Below are 20123 nucleotides of genomic sequence, written 5' to 3' on the forward strand. Positions count from 1 at the left end.
CTTCAAAGACTTGTCTTTAAAATTTATTTTGTGGTAATGTGATCTTCTTGACCCTGGAATAGTGGAGGTTTCCTATACCTCCATACCAGGCAAAATTTTTAAAATACTCTTTTCCAACTAATTTCAAGAGTCATTTGAGGTCTTTTAACTTTGTTTTCTGTTTCTTTAAAAATATGTGGAATTTTGATGTCCTAAGTACATAATCATTGCATATTTAATAAAATGGTAACTTTAAAGAGTTCCTTAAATATCACATTGCTTATTGTTATCACTATAGCTATAACTTCATTAGGTAACTGGCATATCATTAGTGCCTTAGAACACAAACTAACTTCAGTGCTTACACAGAATCTGTACCAGGACAGAGAACACATTGACAAAATTTAATGGATATTCCAGCTCCATTTTTAGGATGCTCTCAAAAACATTAAACTTATGGAAGGATGAAATGAAAAGAGGGATGAAATCAGTAGTTTCCCCATGGGTATTTCAGAACTCTGTCTCTCTCAGCAGACCTACCTTTGCAGCAATGGCTGCTGCGGTTATATGTGACGAGGAACTATCTTCTGTTGAAGCTACACCACTGTCTTTCTTTTCTTCTTCCTCTTCTTCACACTGAACCCCTTTGTCTTCTGTCTGTTTATGGGGGCTAGTTGTAGGAGGTGGAGAAAGAGGAGGTGGTGGGGAAGGTAGGTCTTCAAGTTCATCATGCACTTCCTTTACTTTTACAATGGCATCACGTAAAAGGTCAATGGCATGAGGTAGAGCTGGCAGTATGAACTGAAAGCATTCCTGCCCACAAAGACAAAACAAGAAATAAAAGTCAGGCTTTTTAATAGACAAATAAAATGGTAGCAATCAAATTGATTATAATTTTGGACTTGTATTTCTATCCATATCAAGAATGAGTCATATTTGACACATCTTTTTAATGTAAAATATGAAGCAATCACATCACATAACACTTTCCATATGTTAGAGGTTATGGCCGTTAAATGAATCCTTACATGAATGCATACTATGCTTTTAAAGTACAGTTTTGATACAACTATGTATTTATATATGCTTTATATATAAAAGATATGAAAGGCAAGAGAATTTTCAAACTGCTTGCTAGTGCAAGACTTGGGTCTAACAAGTCACCTTAAGGACGAATTTTTTTTGTTGTTATTGTTCAGATTGGAAGTTCTACTATCATAATATATACCAGTATAGATATGACAAAAGCACCATTGAATAAGCAAAAAATAAAAATAAAATTGTAAAAGTTGTGAATAGAATTCAATCTAATATTTTCTTTACATGCCATTAATATCTATAATGCATCCCCAAAAGACAACAGGCAAGGACTTATAATTAGAATACAAAGTTAATTCTGTCTGAGGAATAGATGGAAGTCTTTCTCTTTCACATTAAAGCAATACCTTAATAAAGTATGAAAGGTAAAGAAATATCTTAAAACAAGAATGGGACATTAACGGCATACTTGAAAAATGCCTAATTTTTCACTCTCTTTATAGGTCTCCATTGCTTACTGTTTAAACAGTATATTAAAGAATGTAATCTTGACAAAACAGAGGTTTGGTATTTTCCTTCAGCTTCCAGGAGGCTATGTCCAGACATGAGAATGTCAGGCTTGAATGTCTTTATTTCCTGGGATCTTTGACTACTAGTTAACCTGAAAACTATGCATTCCAAAGGCTCAGGTTGGGACACCTCATTGGCAATGTTCTGAATGTATACTGTCATGTGTCTAGGAAAGGATGGTAACACATGCATGGTCCCAAGGGAGAATAAAAAAGGAAAGCTCTTTGTTGGTTAGGTACCTCTATTTTTTGCCCTATGCACTTTTCCCTTCTTAATTTTAATCCACATCACCTTCCTGTGTAAACAATAAATTTAAGACCCTTAAGTGAGTTCTGTGAATCCTAGTGAATTACTATGTAGTTTTAGAAATCACATCAAGTTTAAGTTGTCACTAGTGAAGCTTTTTTTTGGAATGCTTCAACTTTGCTGGTGGCTGAAGAAGATGAAAACAAATAATTCATATGTTTGAAATATATGATGTTCCTAGGGCCTGTGATTTGTTAGCATAACTTAAACTTCTATACTATCTCTCAGCTATACTTACATATTTATTTTTCTAACTCAGGAGCAGTGCTCAATGTGGTATGGTTATATGTTCAGGGAAAAGCTATGAAAAACTGATCTATCGAAGAAACAAATGCGAGGGGTGTTTTGAAGTCATTCTGGGAATTTAAGGGCGTGTATTAAAGTAAAATATGTCACTGTCCATCCAAAGAACTTCCTCCCAGGATTAGAAATTGCCTGAAATCACATCCAATTGGATGCTCAAATTGGTTACATGGGTCCAAGAGGTAAGTGGACACTACATAGCTACAGCAAAGCAAGATGTGCCAAGTGAAGATTCATTTGTCTTGCACCCTCTGAGACATAAAATGTCAACAATACTGTTCTATCTGCCAACAAATAAGTCAGAAACCATAGGAAGGCATGGGAAATATTCTGAGGAGGGAAAAAGTTCTATATATAACTATCAAAATAAAATTGATGCTAGTAACTCATGAGGATACAAATAGGTGTTAGCATTTTCATTTTTGGAAAATGAAATGGGCACTTCAAATTTTTGTTTTCCCACTAGTTGGGGGGCGGTGATGAGTATCTCATCACATTCAATATAGGATGGTAGGTGAACAAGGAAGGTTTCTAATAGTTGGGTTTCTTCACTTTTTTAGGAAAGGGGCACTTGGACAAAGACACCCACATGTAAATATTCTTCCTTACAAATGTACCCTTTCCCCCATGACACCTAAACAGTGGTCACAGTAATAATACAACTGTGGGTGGCATAATAGGGGATGATTTCTAAGCAAGAAGATGTTAAATATATGTTTAATTTTTTTGTCAGAATTCTTGATGTTTGCTTTTGCCCTTACCACATCTGGATGAGTTAGATTTGACAGAGAATAATACTGTATTGCCTAATTGGAAGGACAGTCCACTAGCTCTTTATCTATGTGACCATATCATATGAATAGGAATGGACTGAGTGGGAGGTGCTATGAAGCAACTAACCTATGGCCTGCAAGCTCTATGTGGTTGAGGACAGCTATATGATAGCTATATATGTAGCTAAATACAAAGCCAAAACGACCTGAAAACTTTTTTTAAGTGATTGTGTGGTCTTGAACATGAATTTTGAAGATGACAATGCCCTGCTGCAAAATAAAAGGTTAGCCCAAAACTACTAATGGTAATGTGAATCAGCATAGTGATTAAACTTTGTCTTCAAAGATGTAACACACTCAAAACAAGTAGGTAATGCTTCATAACGCAAGCATAATGAATGTCTGACTTTGTTTTAATTCACTGTCCTTGAACTTTACTTTTTTTAGTTGTACTACGCCTACATTAGATATGTGGTGTGGGATGTCCTTCTGTCTATGTGTTTCTTTTATTGAATAATGAATAAAGGAACTGCTTTGGGCCTATAGCAGAGTTATAGGGGAACAGAGCTAGGCGGGGAAAACTGGACGTAATGCTGAGAAAAGGAAGGCGGAGAGGGAGATGCCATGGAGCTGTGGCCAGAGTCAGATATGCCGAAACTTTGCCAGTAAGCCACTGCTACGTGGCGACACACAGATTAATAGAAATGGCTTAAATTAACATGTAAAAGTTAGCCAATAAGAAGCTAGAGTTAATGGGCCAAGCAGTGTTTTATTAATATAGTTTCTGTGTGATTATTTTGGGTCTAAATTAGCTAGGTGCCAGGAAAGAACAAGTGGCCCCTCCTCCAACAGATAAGCTGCAATATTGGATTGTTTTTACTACAGGAGTATTGATATTCTTGGTCAAATATATTTGGAAAGTGAATTAAAATCCATCTTAAAGTGAATACCAACAGAAAAAATGATTGGCCAGCAAACAACTGGAAGTTGTTTCATCTCATTTCTGTTATACAGTGCTGTATGAATGTATCACATTGTACAAAGAAGAGATCAAGGAGGAAAATAAGTAAATTACAATTAAAATATGAAAATACACATAATGTGTTTAAAGGTAGATTACTCAATTCTCTAGATCTAACCATATTTCATGTTGCTGCTTGCAAATCAGGCATATTCTCACTGATAATACTGATGTGTTCAGTGACAGAAATGATAAAGTGAATACAATTATGAGCAATGTTAATTGGTAAAAAGCCTTAGACAAAAGTCAGAGCATATCCTTCCATAGTGCAGAATTAATTATCATACAGAAAGAGTCTAGCCTTGCCTTTAGCTACTAGAAAGGAGACTTCTAGGATATAAGACTGCAATGACAGAGTATTCTTTTTTGTCAGACTATTTGGGCAACGAGATCTCCTAACAATGTAAATTACAATGCATGTTTGGACCTACTTTGATATTGCTTTGCCTATGAAAGATGTTGAAAACTAAAGGGATAAGGACTAAAATTCAGCCATGTGGACACTATATGATGAGCTAGAATGAACAAATAGGAAAACAACAAACACAACAGCTCAAATGAGGTTCTGATTGGCAATTTTCCATGTAGATCGTCGCAGTCCCAGGAAAGTAACAGATTCATGAATACACAGGAAGAGGACAATGGAAGCTCTGCATCAGGTATGTTTACTAAACTCTGATGCACTTCTCTTGGCTCATTTTAATTTGTATCCTTTCCTTCTATAAACAATAACTGTAAGTATATGAAGTGTTCAGTGAGTTCTCTGGTACTTCCCAATAAAATATATAATTTGAGGGTGCTTTTTGGGAATCTCTTGATTAGTGTCAGCAGTGAGCAGCTATTTTGCTGTGTACAGCTTGATGGTTGTCTATTCTCAGAGTTGGTTGGTTAAAAGTACATTTATTAAACCATATAATATAAAGAATGCTTACCTGAGATCCTTTCTTGCTACCAGGTAGGTTAATTATCAGAGTTTTCCCCCTTATTCCACACACTGGTCTGAAAAGAAAAAGAAAGGGGATTGAATAATTAATTGCAACAAATATTCAACAAAAGCCAATCATATTGCTTTATATGAGAACATGTATTATAGGAAAAAATGTTACAGTAGATTATCAATTGTTATACAAATTGGACATTCTGAGCAGTATTTTTATAATAGTGGTTAGTACAGTGGATTAAAAAAAGAACTGAACATGAAATCAGAATAAACTAGCTATTTTAAAGAAATGTGACCCTAACAATACTGCCTTTTTGTTTAAGTTTAGCTTTTCAAATTGCATTGTTGAAGGACAAACTGCATTAAAATGTCTAATATAGTAATAGTGATGTTAAAAAGTCTACATTGGCATTCAAGAGCTGAGTGAGGTTTAGATTTGTGCTTTAACTTTTCAACAAGTGTAGAAAGTGAAGTAAAACAGATTTTCACATATGTATTGCTGTGGGGGAAAAGGCAACAGGGCTTAGTCATAAATAGAATCATTGATAGTTACAGGACTTTAACAAAGAAAGTCTTTGGGAGAACCTTGTAAATTTTTTTTTAAAAATGTATTTTTGATATTATAATTTAATTAAATACCTCTCCCTCCTCTTTCTTCCTTTTTGCCCTTCCCCCAGATAACCTCCACACTCTTCTTCAAGTTCATAATCCCTGTTTTCACTGAACTTCAATTTCAAGTTTAAATTGTCTTGCTAGAAACAATACATAAAAGTAGAAGGTACTGGAAAACTGAGTGAAGAATGGAAGGTCTGAGTTATCTTTCTCCTTTTGAAGTTTTCTTTAAAATTGTTCTCTGACAATTTCATGTATTTATGGAGTATATTTAATTTTTTTTATTTTTTTAGGTTTTTAATTTTTTTCTCATTTTTTTTTATTAAAAATTTCCATCTCCTCCCCTCCTCCTCCTCCTCCTTCCCTCCCCTCCCTTCCACCCACTTCCCTACTCCCTCCCTCTCCAAGCCAAAGAGCCATCAGGGTTCCCTTCACTATGTTAAGTCCAAGGTCCTCCCAGCTTCCCCTAAGTCAGAATTAGAATTAAGTTGGGGCAGAAACAAGCCCCTCCCCCCTGCATTAAGGTTGGGCATAGCATCCCATTGTAGGGAATGGGCTCCTACAAGCTAGCTCATGCACCAGGATCCCGTTCCTACTCTCAGGGGCTTCTCAGATAGTCCAAGTTTGACCACTGTCTCCCACATAATTAGTTAGGTCCCATGGAGCCTCCACAGTTGTTGGTGTAGAGTTCATGATTTTCCACAAGCTTAGTTCAGCTGTATTTGTAAATTTCTCCATCATGATCTTGACCTCCCTTGCAAATTTAATGTGCCAGACTTTGTTGATACCCGACTAGAGCCCCTGCCTGTCGGGGGGAGTGGATGGGAAGTGGGCTGGTGGGGCGAGAGGAGTGGTAGGAAGGAAAACTGTGGTAGGAATGTAAAATGAAATTAAAAGTAATTCACCATCTAGCTGCATTTTGCTATGGTCACATTTTAATTTTATCTTTGAAAATGATATTATCATACTTTAAATCATTTATAAATAAGAGTTTTTGTCATGTAAGACTATTTTAGACACTGATTTTTTAAAGAATAATCTACAACTGTCATATATTTTATTTTTCTTGTCTTAGAATCTGGATGAGAAAATTTATTAGCATTTACATAAAGCCTTCCACACATTTGAAAATGTTTATTAATTATCATTTAGCTATCTACATTTGGAATACATTCTTTAACTAAAAACTGTATTTCCTAATCTTTGTATTAGTTCTTTGAGATTTCTTACAATATACTTTGATCATACGACATCTCAACACTTCAAAAACCTATTTCCTCACCCAACTTTGTGTCCCTTTAAAAACAAAACACAACTCTTCAAGACCATAGTTTGGGATGTATGGTCTTTAAATGGAGCATATATAACTTACTAGAGGATAAACTCTTTAGAGGAAAAAAGAAATCCTTCCTTAAGACCCTATTGCTGCTGGGTGAGATAGTGAGGTAGCAAACACCTTTAACCCCAGCAGTGGGAGGCAGAGGCCAGGGGTATCTCTTTGAGTTCAAGGTGGGCCTGACCTCAAAAGTATAAAATAAGATCATTACATCTCTAAGTGAGGGCATAAGTAAAAAACTTTACAGAAGAAACAGACTTGAGTGGTTTTTAACAAAGAATATACTTCAACAGATAAAAAGGGTTTGGGGAAGAGGCAAGGAAAACCAGGAGTTTAGGTGTTTAAGTGGGAAACTGTAGTGTTATTTCATTTGCATTTTAATAAATAAAGCTTGCTTGAAGATCAGAGGGCAAAGCAGCCACACTAGTCAGCCATACAGGCCAGGCAGTGGAGGCACAAAGCTTCAATTCCAGCAGTCACACTAGTTAGCCATAGAGGCTGGCCAGTGGTAGTGCACACCTTTAATTTTGAAACTAGAGAGAATGTAAGATGGGAAGAGATAGGTGCTCACTCCCTGGCACCCTGAAGATTTCAAAAAGGTAAGAGCTCTCTAGTGTCTTAGCTGCTTTGCTTTTCTGATCTTCAGGTTAAACCCCTGAAGGGCCAAAAACAACTCTATTTGGTGCTAGGACCCAAGGTGGCTATCAGCAGAGCGGGAAGTTCTCTAGACTGGAGCCCAGCTGCTGAAGGTGGCTATCAGCAGAGAGGAAAGTTCCCAAGAATGGAGCCCAGCTGCTGGAGGTTGATATCAGCAGAGTGGAAAATCCCCTAGACTGGAGCCAATCAGAGAGCCAATCATAAGCTGTATGTATCCCTTATGCCCATAACAATAGATTTGTGATTTTTTTATTTTTGCCTTTATAAACCCTGTCTAAGAACGGTAGGACACCTCCGCTGGCACCCCGCTGTGTTGCTGTGCAAGCCAAGATCCCTATAGCAATTTGCAGAATTAAACCTTGCTTTTGCATTTCGGTGAGTCTGTGTCTCTGATGGTCTTCTTGGGGTCCCCACAACTCAAGCACTATATCCCAGTATTTGTCTCTGGGTTTCTATTAATCGTACTACATTTGAAGCCCAACATTTGCGATACAAATTCACAAAAAAAGCCACCAGCATAAGCCAGAGTTGTACATGGGGCTCTGGCTCCACCTGACAAGGTTTTCTTTTCTTTCCCCCACAAGCCCCTGGGTGCTGTAGGAAGTCTTAAAGCCAGTGGTTTACCTGCCCACTGGGGTGTGGCCTCTTATACTCTATATGCTGATGTAGAGGATGCTTCTGGCCTCTTTTTCCAGCCTCTCTGTTCCGGTTGTGGATTTCAGTTTCTGAGCTCTGTTCTAGCAGATGATTCTGATTTGTGAATTTACCCCTAAATAAATAACCATCTATTTCTCAATTCTGAGCTAGTGTGGTATTTCTTTTAAGCATCCTTCTTCATCTGGGTAAGTTGGGGATTTTTTTGTCGTGGCCTCCCTAAAACAGTCTCCAGATAACACTGAACTCCAGAAGCACCAGGGCTCCAAACACCACAGGACTCACTGGCACTAGACTGGCCAGTGCGCCCCCCCCCCCCCAACAATCCCCTGTGTTTTTTCAGACAATTCTCTCTCTCTCTCTCTCTCTCTCTCTCTCTCTCTCTCTCTCTCTCTCTCTCTCTCTCTCTCTCTCTCTCTCTCTCTCTCCTTCCCTCCCTCCCTTTGTTTGCAGGCTCTCCCTTAAGCCCCCGTTCAGGGTGCTACCAAACTAGGTAGTTGTCTTGAAGTCCAGGCAGCAACAAAGTAAAGCTAGAGGTAGAGATATCTCTGAAGATCAAATTCTTCGAGAAGGAGACAGAGAGGAATATTAAAACCATATGTGGCTAAGAGAGCAATGAATTTGTAGGGACGTGATTTGCTATAGGAATTAAATACTCAGATTAACATTCTCCTAATCTTAGAAACAAACCATAAATTAACGTATGTTTCTGGAAAAAATAATAGATGGTTTTATGCAGAACAGTCACTGATCATTCAGGCTGAAGAAGAACAGGGCACAACAGTGGCTGATATTTCAAAGGCACTAACAACCCTACCTTTAAAATGGCTGACAGACAAACCTGTATGGGTTAAGCAATGGCCTTTAACAATAGAGAAACTGTAGGCTTTAGAACAGCTGCTCAGGAGCAACTAAATGCTCAGCATATTGAAGAATCAAACACCTCTTGGAATTCTCCTGTATTTTTTGTTAAAAAGAAATCTGGAAAATGGAGAATGGTAACAGATCTAAGAGCTATGAAGAAGGTGATTCAGTCAATGGATTCTCTACAGTATGGTATTCCTTTGCTTCTCTACTGTCCAAAGATAGCCTTTTACAGTTTAAAAGATTGTTTCTTCATTATACCTTTACAAGAAAAACAGAGAAAAATTGGCATTCACAGTGCCTACATATAATAATTCTCAGTCTGCTAAGAGCTATCAATGGAAGGTCCTCCCACAAGAAATTTTAAGTAGCCCAACCCTGTGCCGATATTTTGTAAGTTAACCATTGGAAATGATATGGAAGCAAATTCCTGACTCTATAGTTTACCATTACATGGACAACATCTTGCTATCTGACTAAAATGTAAAAATATTACAAAGGATGTTTGAAGAAACAAAGAAAATTTTGCCTTGTTGGACTTTACAAATTGCTTCTGAAAAATACAAGAAGGATATTTTATTAAATATTTAGACTATAAGACAGGTTTATAAAAAATAAGACTTCAAAAGGTGTGAATTAGGAGAGATCGAGTACAGACTCTTAATGACTTCCAAAGATTGCTAGCAGATCTTTTCCATCCATAGTACACTATTGGGATAAAACCTCATGAACTGATTATTTTAAATAAAACCTTAGAAGGTGACAAAGACTTCCATAGTCCCAGGTAATTATTAGCTGAAGCTGAGAGAGACTTGGCTTCAAAATTAAGTTTTAAAAGGAGCAAGATAACTGCTGAATATAATAATCAAGTACTTAGTTAAACATTAACCAAATAAGTACTTGACCCACCTTCTCTGAAAAAAAGTACACTGGCATTACACAATGGAAGGCACAAAACCACTATACAGGACTAGAATGCATTCTTAAGGAGTTGGGGACCAATAATGGATTCTTTTCAGTATTACCAAGCACTACCATTTCAAGAATACTTTAAAATGAACTTAAAGTAGGTTTATAATATAAAGAAAAGTAAGTCCCATATAATATATTAGACATAAATTGATTTGATATTTTTTGTTTACATTCTGATGTTTATTTTCCAGTATCTAATCAGTATCCTTTATTTTCCCTCTAGATAGTCAACTTTGATTTCTATCCTGTTTTCACTTTCTTAAATTTGAGAGAGACAGTTTCCTAAACAAAACTCCAATAGCACAGGCACTAAGATCAACAATTAATAAATGAAACTAAAAAGCTTCTGTAAGGCAAACGACAGCATCAATAGGACAAAACAGTAGCCTACAAAATGGAAAAAGATTTTCACCAACTCTATATCCAACATAGGGCTAAATCCAATATATATATAAGCAACTCAAGAAATTAGACATCAACAAACCAAATAATCCAATTTAAAAATGGAATATGGACTAAACTAAGAATTATTATTAGAAGAGTCTAAAATGGATGAGAAACACTTAAAGAAATGTTCAACATCCTTAGCCATCAGGGGAATACAAATCAAAACTACTTTGAAATTCTATCTTACACCTGTCAGAATGGCTAAGATCAACAACACAAATGAGCCCATCAAACAAGGGAAACATTCCTCCATTGCTGATAGGAGTGCAAACTCGTACTGTCATTATGAAAATGAACATGGTTGTTCCTCAGAAAATTGGGAACCTATCTACCTCAAGATCCAGCTATACTACTGATGTGGGATTCCTCTCTGTATCCTGTGAATACCATTGGTTAAAATAAAGAATCTGAATTATTTATTATTGCAACATAGTATAGTGTAAGGTGGGAATTCTAAACAGATAGAGGAGGAGAGAGTAGTCAGAGTCAAAGAGAAGCCATGTAGCCACTGCAGGAGACAGACACCAAACGCTGGATGGAACCTTACTGGTAGGCCACAACCACGTGGCGAGACACAAATGAATAGAAATGGGTTAATTTAAGATATAAGAGCTAGCTAATAAGAAGCTAACAGGCCAAGCAGTGTTGTAATAATACAGTTTCTGTGTGATTATTTCAGGTCTGGGGTGCTGGGAAACAAACAAGCAGCCTCTGACTACTACTCTTGGGCATATATCCAAAAGATGCCCCATTCTACCACAAGGAAACTTACCCAACTATGTTCATAGTGGGTTTATTCACAATAGCTTGAAACTGTAAACAACCTAGATGTCCTCAACCTAAGAATGTAATAAAGAAAATGTGGTATATTTATACAATGAATGGAGTATTACTCAGTTGTTTAAAAAAATCACACCAGAAATTTGCAGGCAAATAGATAGAACTAGAAAAAAATATCCTGAGCAACGCAACCCAGACCCAGAAAACAAACATGTTATGCACTCACTTATAAGTAGATATTAGCTGCTAAGTAAAGGATACTCACACTACAATCCACAGATCCAGATAAGTTATATAATCAGGAGGGGTTTAGGCAGGGAACCATGGATTCCTCTAGGAAGGGGAAATAGAATAGATTTTGTAGGTGGACTGGGAACAGGTAGAGATGGGAACAGGCGGTTTCAGGTTGGGGAGGGAAAGATGGAGAGAGAGAATGGGGAGAGACATCTGGAATAGATGGGCATTTGGGGGCAATGTGGAAACTTCCCAGAACCTATGCAGGTAACACTAGCAAGTACTCCAGGTAATAGAGAATATGGACCCTATACCAGCCATCTTCTGCAACAAGATTAGACTCCCAGTGGTGGGAGTATGACACCAACACAGTCACAAAATCTATGACCCACAACCTGCATGCCTATAAGATGTACTGGGGCAATGGTGGCTCAAAGGTTGTGGGATTGCCCAGCCAATGACTGGTTTAATCTAAGACCCACACCATGAGAAGTAGCCCATGCTTAATACTGCTTAGATGTCCAGCACCCGGAAGCTGGATGGCTCAGAGACCTAAGGTAGAACCAAACATGACAGACAAAAACAAAACAAACAAACAAAAGATATTAATGAAATGATTTCTAATGATATTCTGCTATAGTGACAGGATCAGTGCTAGCCCAATCATCATCAGAGAGGCTTCCCCCAGCAGCTGCTGGGAGCAGATGCAGAGACCCTCAGTCAGACGTTAGGTGGAGCTCAGGGAACTCTGCAAAAGAGGGGAAGGAAAGATGGTGGGAGGCAGAGGGATGGAGGACACCAGAACACACAAGCGGAATCAAGCAGTGTCCACAGGGCTCACAGAGACTGGAGTGTCTGAACCAGGCCCTCTGCATACATGCTGTGGTTCTTTAACAAGGGGTTTTTGTTGGATTCTAACAACAGGAGTTGGGGTGCCTCTGACTATTTGCCTGCTCATGGAACATATTTCCTCCTACTGGGTTGCCTTGTTCAACCTTGATATGAGGGGATGTGCCTAGTCTTATTGCAGCTTCTTTTCGCCCAGTCCTGTTGGTATCACTGGGAGGCCTGTTCTTTTCTGAAGAGTATTGAGGAGCAGCAGTTCTAGGGAAGAAGGGAGGTGGGGGGTGGAGGAGCTGAAAAGATGGAGGCCGTGGTTGGGATATATAGTAGGAGAGAAGAATTTAACAACCTAAACAGATGCATAACAAATGAAAGTACGGTAATAGCAATAAAAAAGGCTTCCAGCTAAAAAAATTTCCAGGACGAAATGTAGTCACAGCATTATTGTACCAGATATTCAAAGGTCTACAGCCAGTCTTTCTTAAACTATTTTAAAAAAAGCTAATTAAAAATAGAATGAGCTCTCCCAAACTCCTTCTACAAAGACAATACCACTATATTAGACTCAAGAGAAAAAGAAAACTACAGGCAATATCACCAATGAATATATGAATATAGACTAAAAAATACTCTATAAAATACTTGCAAATAGAAAAAAGACATACATCAAAAAGATTATACATCATGACCAAGTTTATTTTATCCATTAAATTCAGGGTTGATTCCACTACATAAATCAATAGATATAATGAACCATATAAAGGCACTTAAAAATCACATAATTATCAGGATTCAGAATCAATTTACACAAATATATAGCCTTTCTATACACCACCACCAAACATACAGAGGATCATGGTTACACTACAATTCACATTAGTCTCAAGAAAAACATATCTAGGAATAAACCTAACTTAGAAAATGAAGGACGTCTAAAATGAAAATTATAGACCTCTGAGGAAAGACACAGTAGAAAATGGAAAGAAAATACTCATGCACTGGTGAACTAACATTGTGAAAATGACCATTCTACCAAAAACTATTCGCAGTTTCAATGAAATCAGAATCAAAACCCCCACCTCACTCTTTGTAGTAAAAGGATAAAAAGCTATCTTAAATTTATATGAAACCATAAGAGCCCCTGGATAGCCACAACAATCCTGAGCAAAAAGAATAATGCTAGAGGGATTACAATTCCAGTAATAAAAACTGGTATTAGTACAAACAGAAATAGACCAATGGAACAAAGTCAAAGAAAAACATGAGCACACATCATTTCAGCCATTTAATATTTGACAAAGACACCAAAAACAGACACTGGAGGAAAAAAACTTTAACAAATGGTGTTGGAAAAACTAGATAACCACATGCAGAAGAATGAAATTAGATCTATATCTATCATCTTGTACAAAAACTATCTCCAAGTGCATCAAAGACTTAACCCCTGAAACTGCTAGAGAAAAACATAGTGGTATCTTATATGATAAAAATGAAGGAAAGGACCTCCTGATTAAGAACCCATCTACCAAAGAATTAAGGCCAGCAATTTAAAAGTAGAACCTCATGAAATAAACAAAACACCAAACCAAACCAAATCATAAAACAAAACAAAATAATAAAAAAGCAACCTCTGCACAGCAAAAGAAAATAAAAAATCAACTGGGTAAAGAGGGAGATCCACAGAATCTTTGCTAGCTATATATCTAATAGGGGTTTAATCCTCAAAATAAGCAAAGAATAAAAACACAAGGAGCAAACAAACAACCATTCAACAAATGGGCCTGTGATGAATAGAGAATTTTCAAAAAATGGCTAAGAAATATTTCATAATGTGATTATCATACTTAGCAATTATTGGAGGCTCTAGGCTCCAAATCCTCAGAAGTGAGTACATAGGCGCCAAAAGGCACCATGAAAGTTTACAAATGAGAAAGGCAATCCTAACCAGTCCTACCCAGCTATGACTCCTATGACCCACATCAATAACCACCATGACACAATAACTATGGGTGTAATAGTGGCACATATATCCTTGGGGTAACCAACAAACAGCCCTCTAAAAGAATTTAAAACTTGCTGAACAAAAGAAACACTATGCCTTTTAAGAGAAAGCTTGCTATATACTCAGTGCTAGTGAAATCATGGTGATTGGAAGAGAACCTACAATTTACCAAACCAGCACAATTTCTAACAACAATCTGTAAATATTTGTCCTTATTTCCAGATAATGGTAGACTTCACACTTCATCAAGGGAACTTTTTGCAACAGATGGAGACCATTACAGAAAATTATACCCAATCAAAACATATCATTGTGGGGCCTAGTTCCAAAGGATGCATCGACACTATACTACTACACCCAGACTCAGGGAACACTGTGGAAGAGGGTGTGGAAAAACTGTTAAGAGTCAGAGGAAAAGGGAATTTTTGTGAGATTGTATCTCCTTGTAATATCAGAAGCTACACCAATAAGGTCTCACCAACATCACCATTCAAATGTGATGACACTAATGAACATACTAACTGAACTGGAAAAAAGCCACGAAGCCTCAATCCTACCAAATAACTACAGGCAACTGAAGAAATCCAGAGTGGTTGGGCAGTGGTGGCATATGCTTTTAATCTCAGCACTTGAGGGGCAGAGGCAGTCAGATCTCTGTGAGTTCGAGGATAGCCTGGTCTACAAGAGCTAGTTCCAGTACTGGCTCCATAGCTACTAAGAAACCCTGTTCTGAAAAAAAAAAAAAAAAACCAACAACAACAACAAAGAAAGAAGGAAGGAAGGAAGGAAGGAAGGAAGGAAGGAAGGAAGGAAGGAAGGAAGGAAGGAAGGAAGGAAGGAAGTTAGCCAGTCAGCCAGCCAGCCAGCCAGCCAGCATGGGACAGGTAATCTTCTCCAGGGAAGGGCACACTAACTGATTGTCTAGTGCAAAATGGTAAGCCCTGAAACTATACATAAAAGCAACATTATATAGACTAATATTTAGGAATATATATGCATATGTAAATACATAAATGTGTGTAATAAGAACTAGTTAAAAAAAGAGGCCATGAATTTGAAGGTTTGCAGAGAAACTTATATGTGAAGTTTTGGAGAGAGCAAAAGGGAAAGATAAAACTATAATGAACTATATTATAATTTCAACATTTTTTAAAGTTAGGCCCTTCCCCCTCTCTTCTATTTGTTTTCCATTTATTTCACAAAGCATTTAGATTCTCTTAATAGAACCTGCGTTCCTTTCTTATATCTGTTGTGTCTATTAAATTTTTTTGTGATGTAACATTACAAGATTACGAGTGTTGACATATATCTAATGCCATGTTTTTATAGTATTCTATAGTATTAAGGCAGAGTAGAAACACAGAGAAACTGTAGACATGAAGAGAGAGAGGATCCTGTCAATATAGACATTAAAGTCTCTCACCCACTGAAAAGCAAGAATCACTGCACAATTAGCATCTATTTTAAAGGCTGCTGATATAGAGTTAATATTTCTTTCATAGATATAATAGCTTGTGTTTGCTTTTTTCCTTTTCTTCCTTTCTCCTGTCTCTGTCTCCCAAGCACTCACATAATAGTCACGTGCCATCACATTTAATAATCCTGTGTTTCATTAAAGAAAGAGGTTATTTTTACTAGATGTGGTTGTTCACATCTATAATCACATCACATGGAGAAGAGAAGAAGCAGGAGGACCAAGAGTTTGAGAGAAGCTAACCTAGTGTTATATGCTATCTTGTCTCAAAAAACAAAACCACACACACACACACACACACACACACACACACACACAAACTTTACTGAGGTAGTCAGCTTTCAGAACCTTTTTCTGTCTTAAGATATGTTGATTATAATGCATTTTAGTGTGAGATTCTTGGAAGTTAGCCTATTGGAAATTCATCAAATGTGTTGGACTTGCAGATTCATGTTTTATAAAATAAACATTTAGCTCTACCTCCATCTCCCTTTTCCTTCTAGAACTCATATAACATCTGCTGAATGGTGTTCCATAGGTACTCACCTTTCTGTTCCTCAGAATTCTCAAGGTCAACAATACTGTTTATATGTGCTAAAACTACTTCTGAATTCTAAATTTAAAGGTTTAGCTCAGTTATTGCACTTTCAATATTTATTTCTGGTTTCAAAAAAATATTTTCTATGTTGTACTGATACTTTAGTTTTGGTCGAAAATTGTTTTATCTTGGTCATATGTTGTAAATATTTTTCATTAGTTCTTTAGTTATCTTTAGATTGTTTTTTTTTTTAAAAAAAAAAAACCCTTTTCTAGGCTCATGGCTTGAATCTGGCACCTCAGACCACTAAAACAAACAAACAAACAACAACAAAAAACCAACCAAACAAAAACCCAACAACAACAACAAATATTTTCTTGTAAGTTCAACATTTGGTCTTTATCACATCTTGTCAACTGCTTATTTTATTTGAATAAGCTATATTTTGCTTTTCAATGTCTTATAATTGTTTATTAAAAATAAAGACTTAATGTTACAATGTTGTAATTTTAGAAATAACAATTTCCATTCCTCCAAGATTCCTATTAAAAAATAATATTATAGGCAGTTTCTATGTTGAAGAACAGCCTAAGGTATAAGCAAGGCTCGTACAGGTTTTCTCAGAGCTTGCATTTTTCTCTGGGTTTACATGGTGATTTCACAAACAATGCATTCATGGCTGCTTTTGAAAATTTCAATACTGAAACAACTGGCTTACAAAAGGGCAATAAAAGAAAAACATCAAGTAAAACAGGCACTGTCATTATAAATCTCTTATTTTTAATTGTTTTACTTTTATATTTTATTTTTTTCTTTTTCTAAATTGAGCTATATATTTTTCTCCACTTCCCTCCCTTCCTCTCCCTCGCCTTCCACAATCTCCTGTGATCCACATACTCCCAATTTATATCTGTTTCTAGAGACTTGTGCATAGAAAGCTTGCATGTTAATGCCATCAATAGATAAATTCATTGATAAATTCACAGCTGAGTAAGTTATTGGGAGGTAGAACATGCTAGCAGGAAGTATGTCAGTGGAATGATGTAACTCTTTTCCCTTTTAATTTTTTTTCATTTTAGAAAATGATAATTTTTCCCCTTCTTTTAAAAAAATTTTATTGAGCTCTCTATTTTTCTCTGCTCCCCTCCCTTCAACTCTCTCCCATGGTCCCCATGCTCCCAATTTACTCAGGAGATCTTGTCTTTTTCTATTTCCCATGTAGATTAGATCCATGTATGTCTCTCTTAGGGTCTTCATTGATGTCTAGGTTCTCTGGGATTGTGAATTGTAGGCTGATTTTCTTTGCTTTATGTCTAAAAGGCACTTATGAGTGAGTACATATTATATTTGCCGTTCTGGGTCTGGGTTACCTGACTCAATATAATGTTTTCTAGATCTATCCATTTGCACACAAATTTCAAGATGTCATTATTTCTTTCTGCTCTGTAGTACTCCACTGTGTAAATGTACATTTTCCTTATCCAGTCTTTGATCAAGGGACATTTAGGTTGTTTTCAGGTTCCGGCTATGACAAATAATGCTATGATCGTAGTTGAACACATGTCCTTGTGGCATGATTGAGCAACCGTTGGGTACATACTCAAAAGTGGTACTGCTGGGTCTTGAAGAATTTTCTGAAAAATCACCATACTAATATCCAAAGTGGCTGTACCAGTTTGCACTCCCACCAGCAATGGAGGAGTGTTTCCTTTACCCTATATCCTTTCCAGCATAAGCTGATATCAGTGTTTTTGAACTTGGCCACTCTTTCAGATGTAAGATGGAATCTGAGTTCTTTTAATTTTCATTTCTCTGATGGCTATGGATGTTGAGCATTTCCTTAAGTGTCTTTTAGCCATTTTAGATTCCTCTGTTGAGAGTTTTCTGTTTAATCCTCTACCCCATTTTTTATTGGATTATTTGTTCTTTTGATGACAAATTCCTTGAGTTCTTTGTATACTTTGGAGATCAGCCCTCTGATAGATATGTATATATTTTTATTCTTCTATATGTTGATATCCAGTTATGCCAGCACCATTTGTTGAATATGGTTTCTTTTTTCCATTATATAGTTTTTGCTTCTTTGTCAAAGAACAGGTATTTGTAGGTGTGTGATTGCTATCTGGGTCTTCGATTCAATCCTACTGGTCCTTCTGTCTGTTTTTATGCCAATACCAGGCTGTTTTCAGAACTGTAGCTCTGTAGTAGAATTTGAAGCCATGGATTGTGATGTCTCCAGAAGTTCCTTTATTGTACAAGATTGTTTGACTATCCTATTTTTTGTTTGTTTGTTTTTTGTTTTTTTGCTTTTCCATATGAAGTTGAATATTGTTCCTTCAATGTCTGTGAGGAATTTTGCTGGGATTTCGATGGGCATTGCATTAAATTTGTAGACTTCCTTTGGTAAAATTGCAATTTTTACTATGTTAATTCTACCTACCCAAGAGCATGGGAGATCTTTCCATTTTCTGGTTTCTGCTTTAATTTTTTCTTCAAACATTTAAAGTTCTTGTCATACAAGTCTTCTACTTGTTTGTTTAGAGTTACTCCAAGATATTTTATGTTATTTGTGGCTATTGTGAAGGATGATAGTTCTCTGATTTCTTTCTCAGCCCATTTATCATTTGTGTAAAAAAATTGCTAGTAATTTTTTTTGAGTTACTCTTCCATCTTGCTATATTACTGAAGGTGTTTGAGCTATAAAGGTTTCTTAGCAGAATTTATGGGGTCACTTAAATAGCTATCATAGCATTAACAAACAGTGAGAGTTTGACTTCTTTTCTAAGTTGTATCGCCTTGATCTTTTGTTGTCTTATTCCTGTAGCTAGACCTCAAGTACTATATTGAATAGATATGGAGAGAGTGGACAACCCTGTCTTGTTTCTGATTTCAGTGGGATCCCTTTGAGTTTTTCTCCATTTAGTTTGAGGTTGGCTGTTGGGTTGTTGTATATTGCCCTTATTATGTTTAGGTATGTTCCTTGTATCCCTGCCCTCTCCAAGACCTTTATCATGATGGGGAATTGTATTTTGCTGATGGCTTTTTCAGCATCTAATGAGATGATCATGTGGGTTTTTTTTTCCTTCAGCTTGTTTATATGGTGGATTACACTGACAGATTTTTGTATGTTGAACCATTCCTGCAAATCTGGGATGAAAACTACTTGGTCATAGTGGATGATTTTTCCGATTTGTTTTTGGATTTGGTTTACCAGAATTTTATTGAGCATTTTTGCATCAATGTTCATGGGTGAGATTGGTCTGTAATTTTCTTTCTTAGTATTGTCTTGCTGTGGTTTGGGTATCAGGGCAATTGTAGCCTTGTAAAAAAGAGTTTGGTAATGTGAAAATCTGGTAGAATTCTGTGCTGAAACCATCTGGTCCCTGGGCTTTTTTTTAGGTTGGGAGACATTTGATGACTGTTTCTATTTCTTTAGCAGTTATGGGTTTATTTAATTTGCTTATCTGGTCTTGATTTAAATTTGGTAAGTAATAATTGTCCAGAAAATTGTTCATTTTCTTTAAGTTTTCCAATTTTGTGGAGTACAGGTTTTCAAAATATGAATTATGATTCTCTGGATTTCCTCTGTTTGTTGTTATGTTCCCCTTTTCATTTCTTATTATGATAATTCGGATACTCTTTTGCTGCCTTTTGGTTAGTTTAGATAAAGGTTTGTCTATTTTGTTGATTTTCTTAAAATCAAAATTAGTCATAACTTTTTATCAGTTAAAACTTACCCTGATAGTTGCAAACTTCAGAATAGGTTTATAAATTATATAA

The 20123-nt window shown here is 36.5% G+C and overlaps 1 protein-coding gene across 1 annotated transcript in view; it reads right to left on the reverse strand.

Moving 5' to 3' along the window:
* Gphn (gephyrin) overlaps positions 1 to 20123 on the reverse strand; it is a 355924-nt gene that overhangs the window by 189517 nt on the left and 146284 nt on the right. Inside the window, 2 exon segments of the mRNA XM_038336955.1 lie at positions 520 to 792; positions 4923 to 4989. Of these exon segments, the coding sequence (XP_038192883.1) occupies positions 520 to 792; positions 4923 to 4989 (340 nt within the window).

The sequence above is a fragment of the Arvicola amphibius genome, chromosome 7, assembly GCF_903992535.2.
Source record: "Arvicola amphibius chromosome 7, mArvAmp1.2, whole genome shotgun sequence".
NCBI classification, from domain to species: domain Eukaryota; kingdom Metazoa; phylum Chordata; class Mammalia; order Rodentia; family Cricetidae; genus Arvicola; species Arvicola amphibius.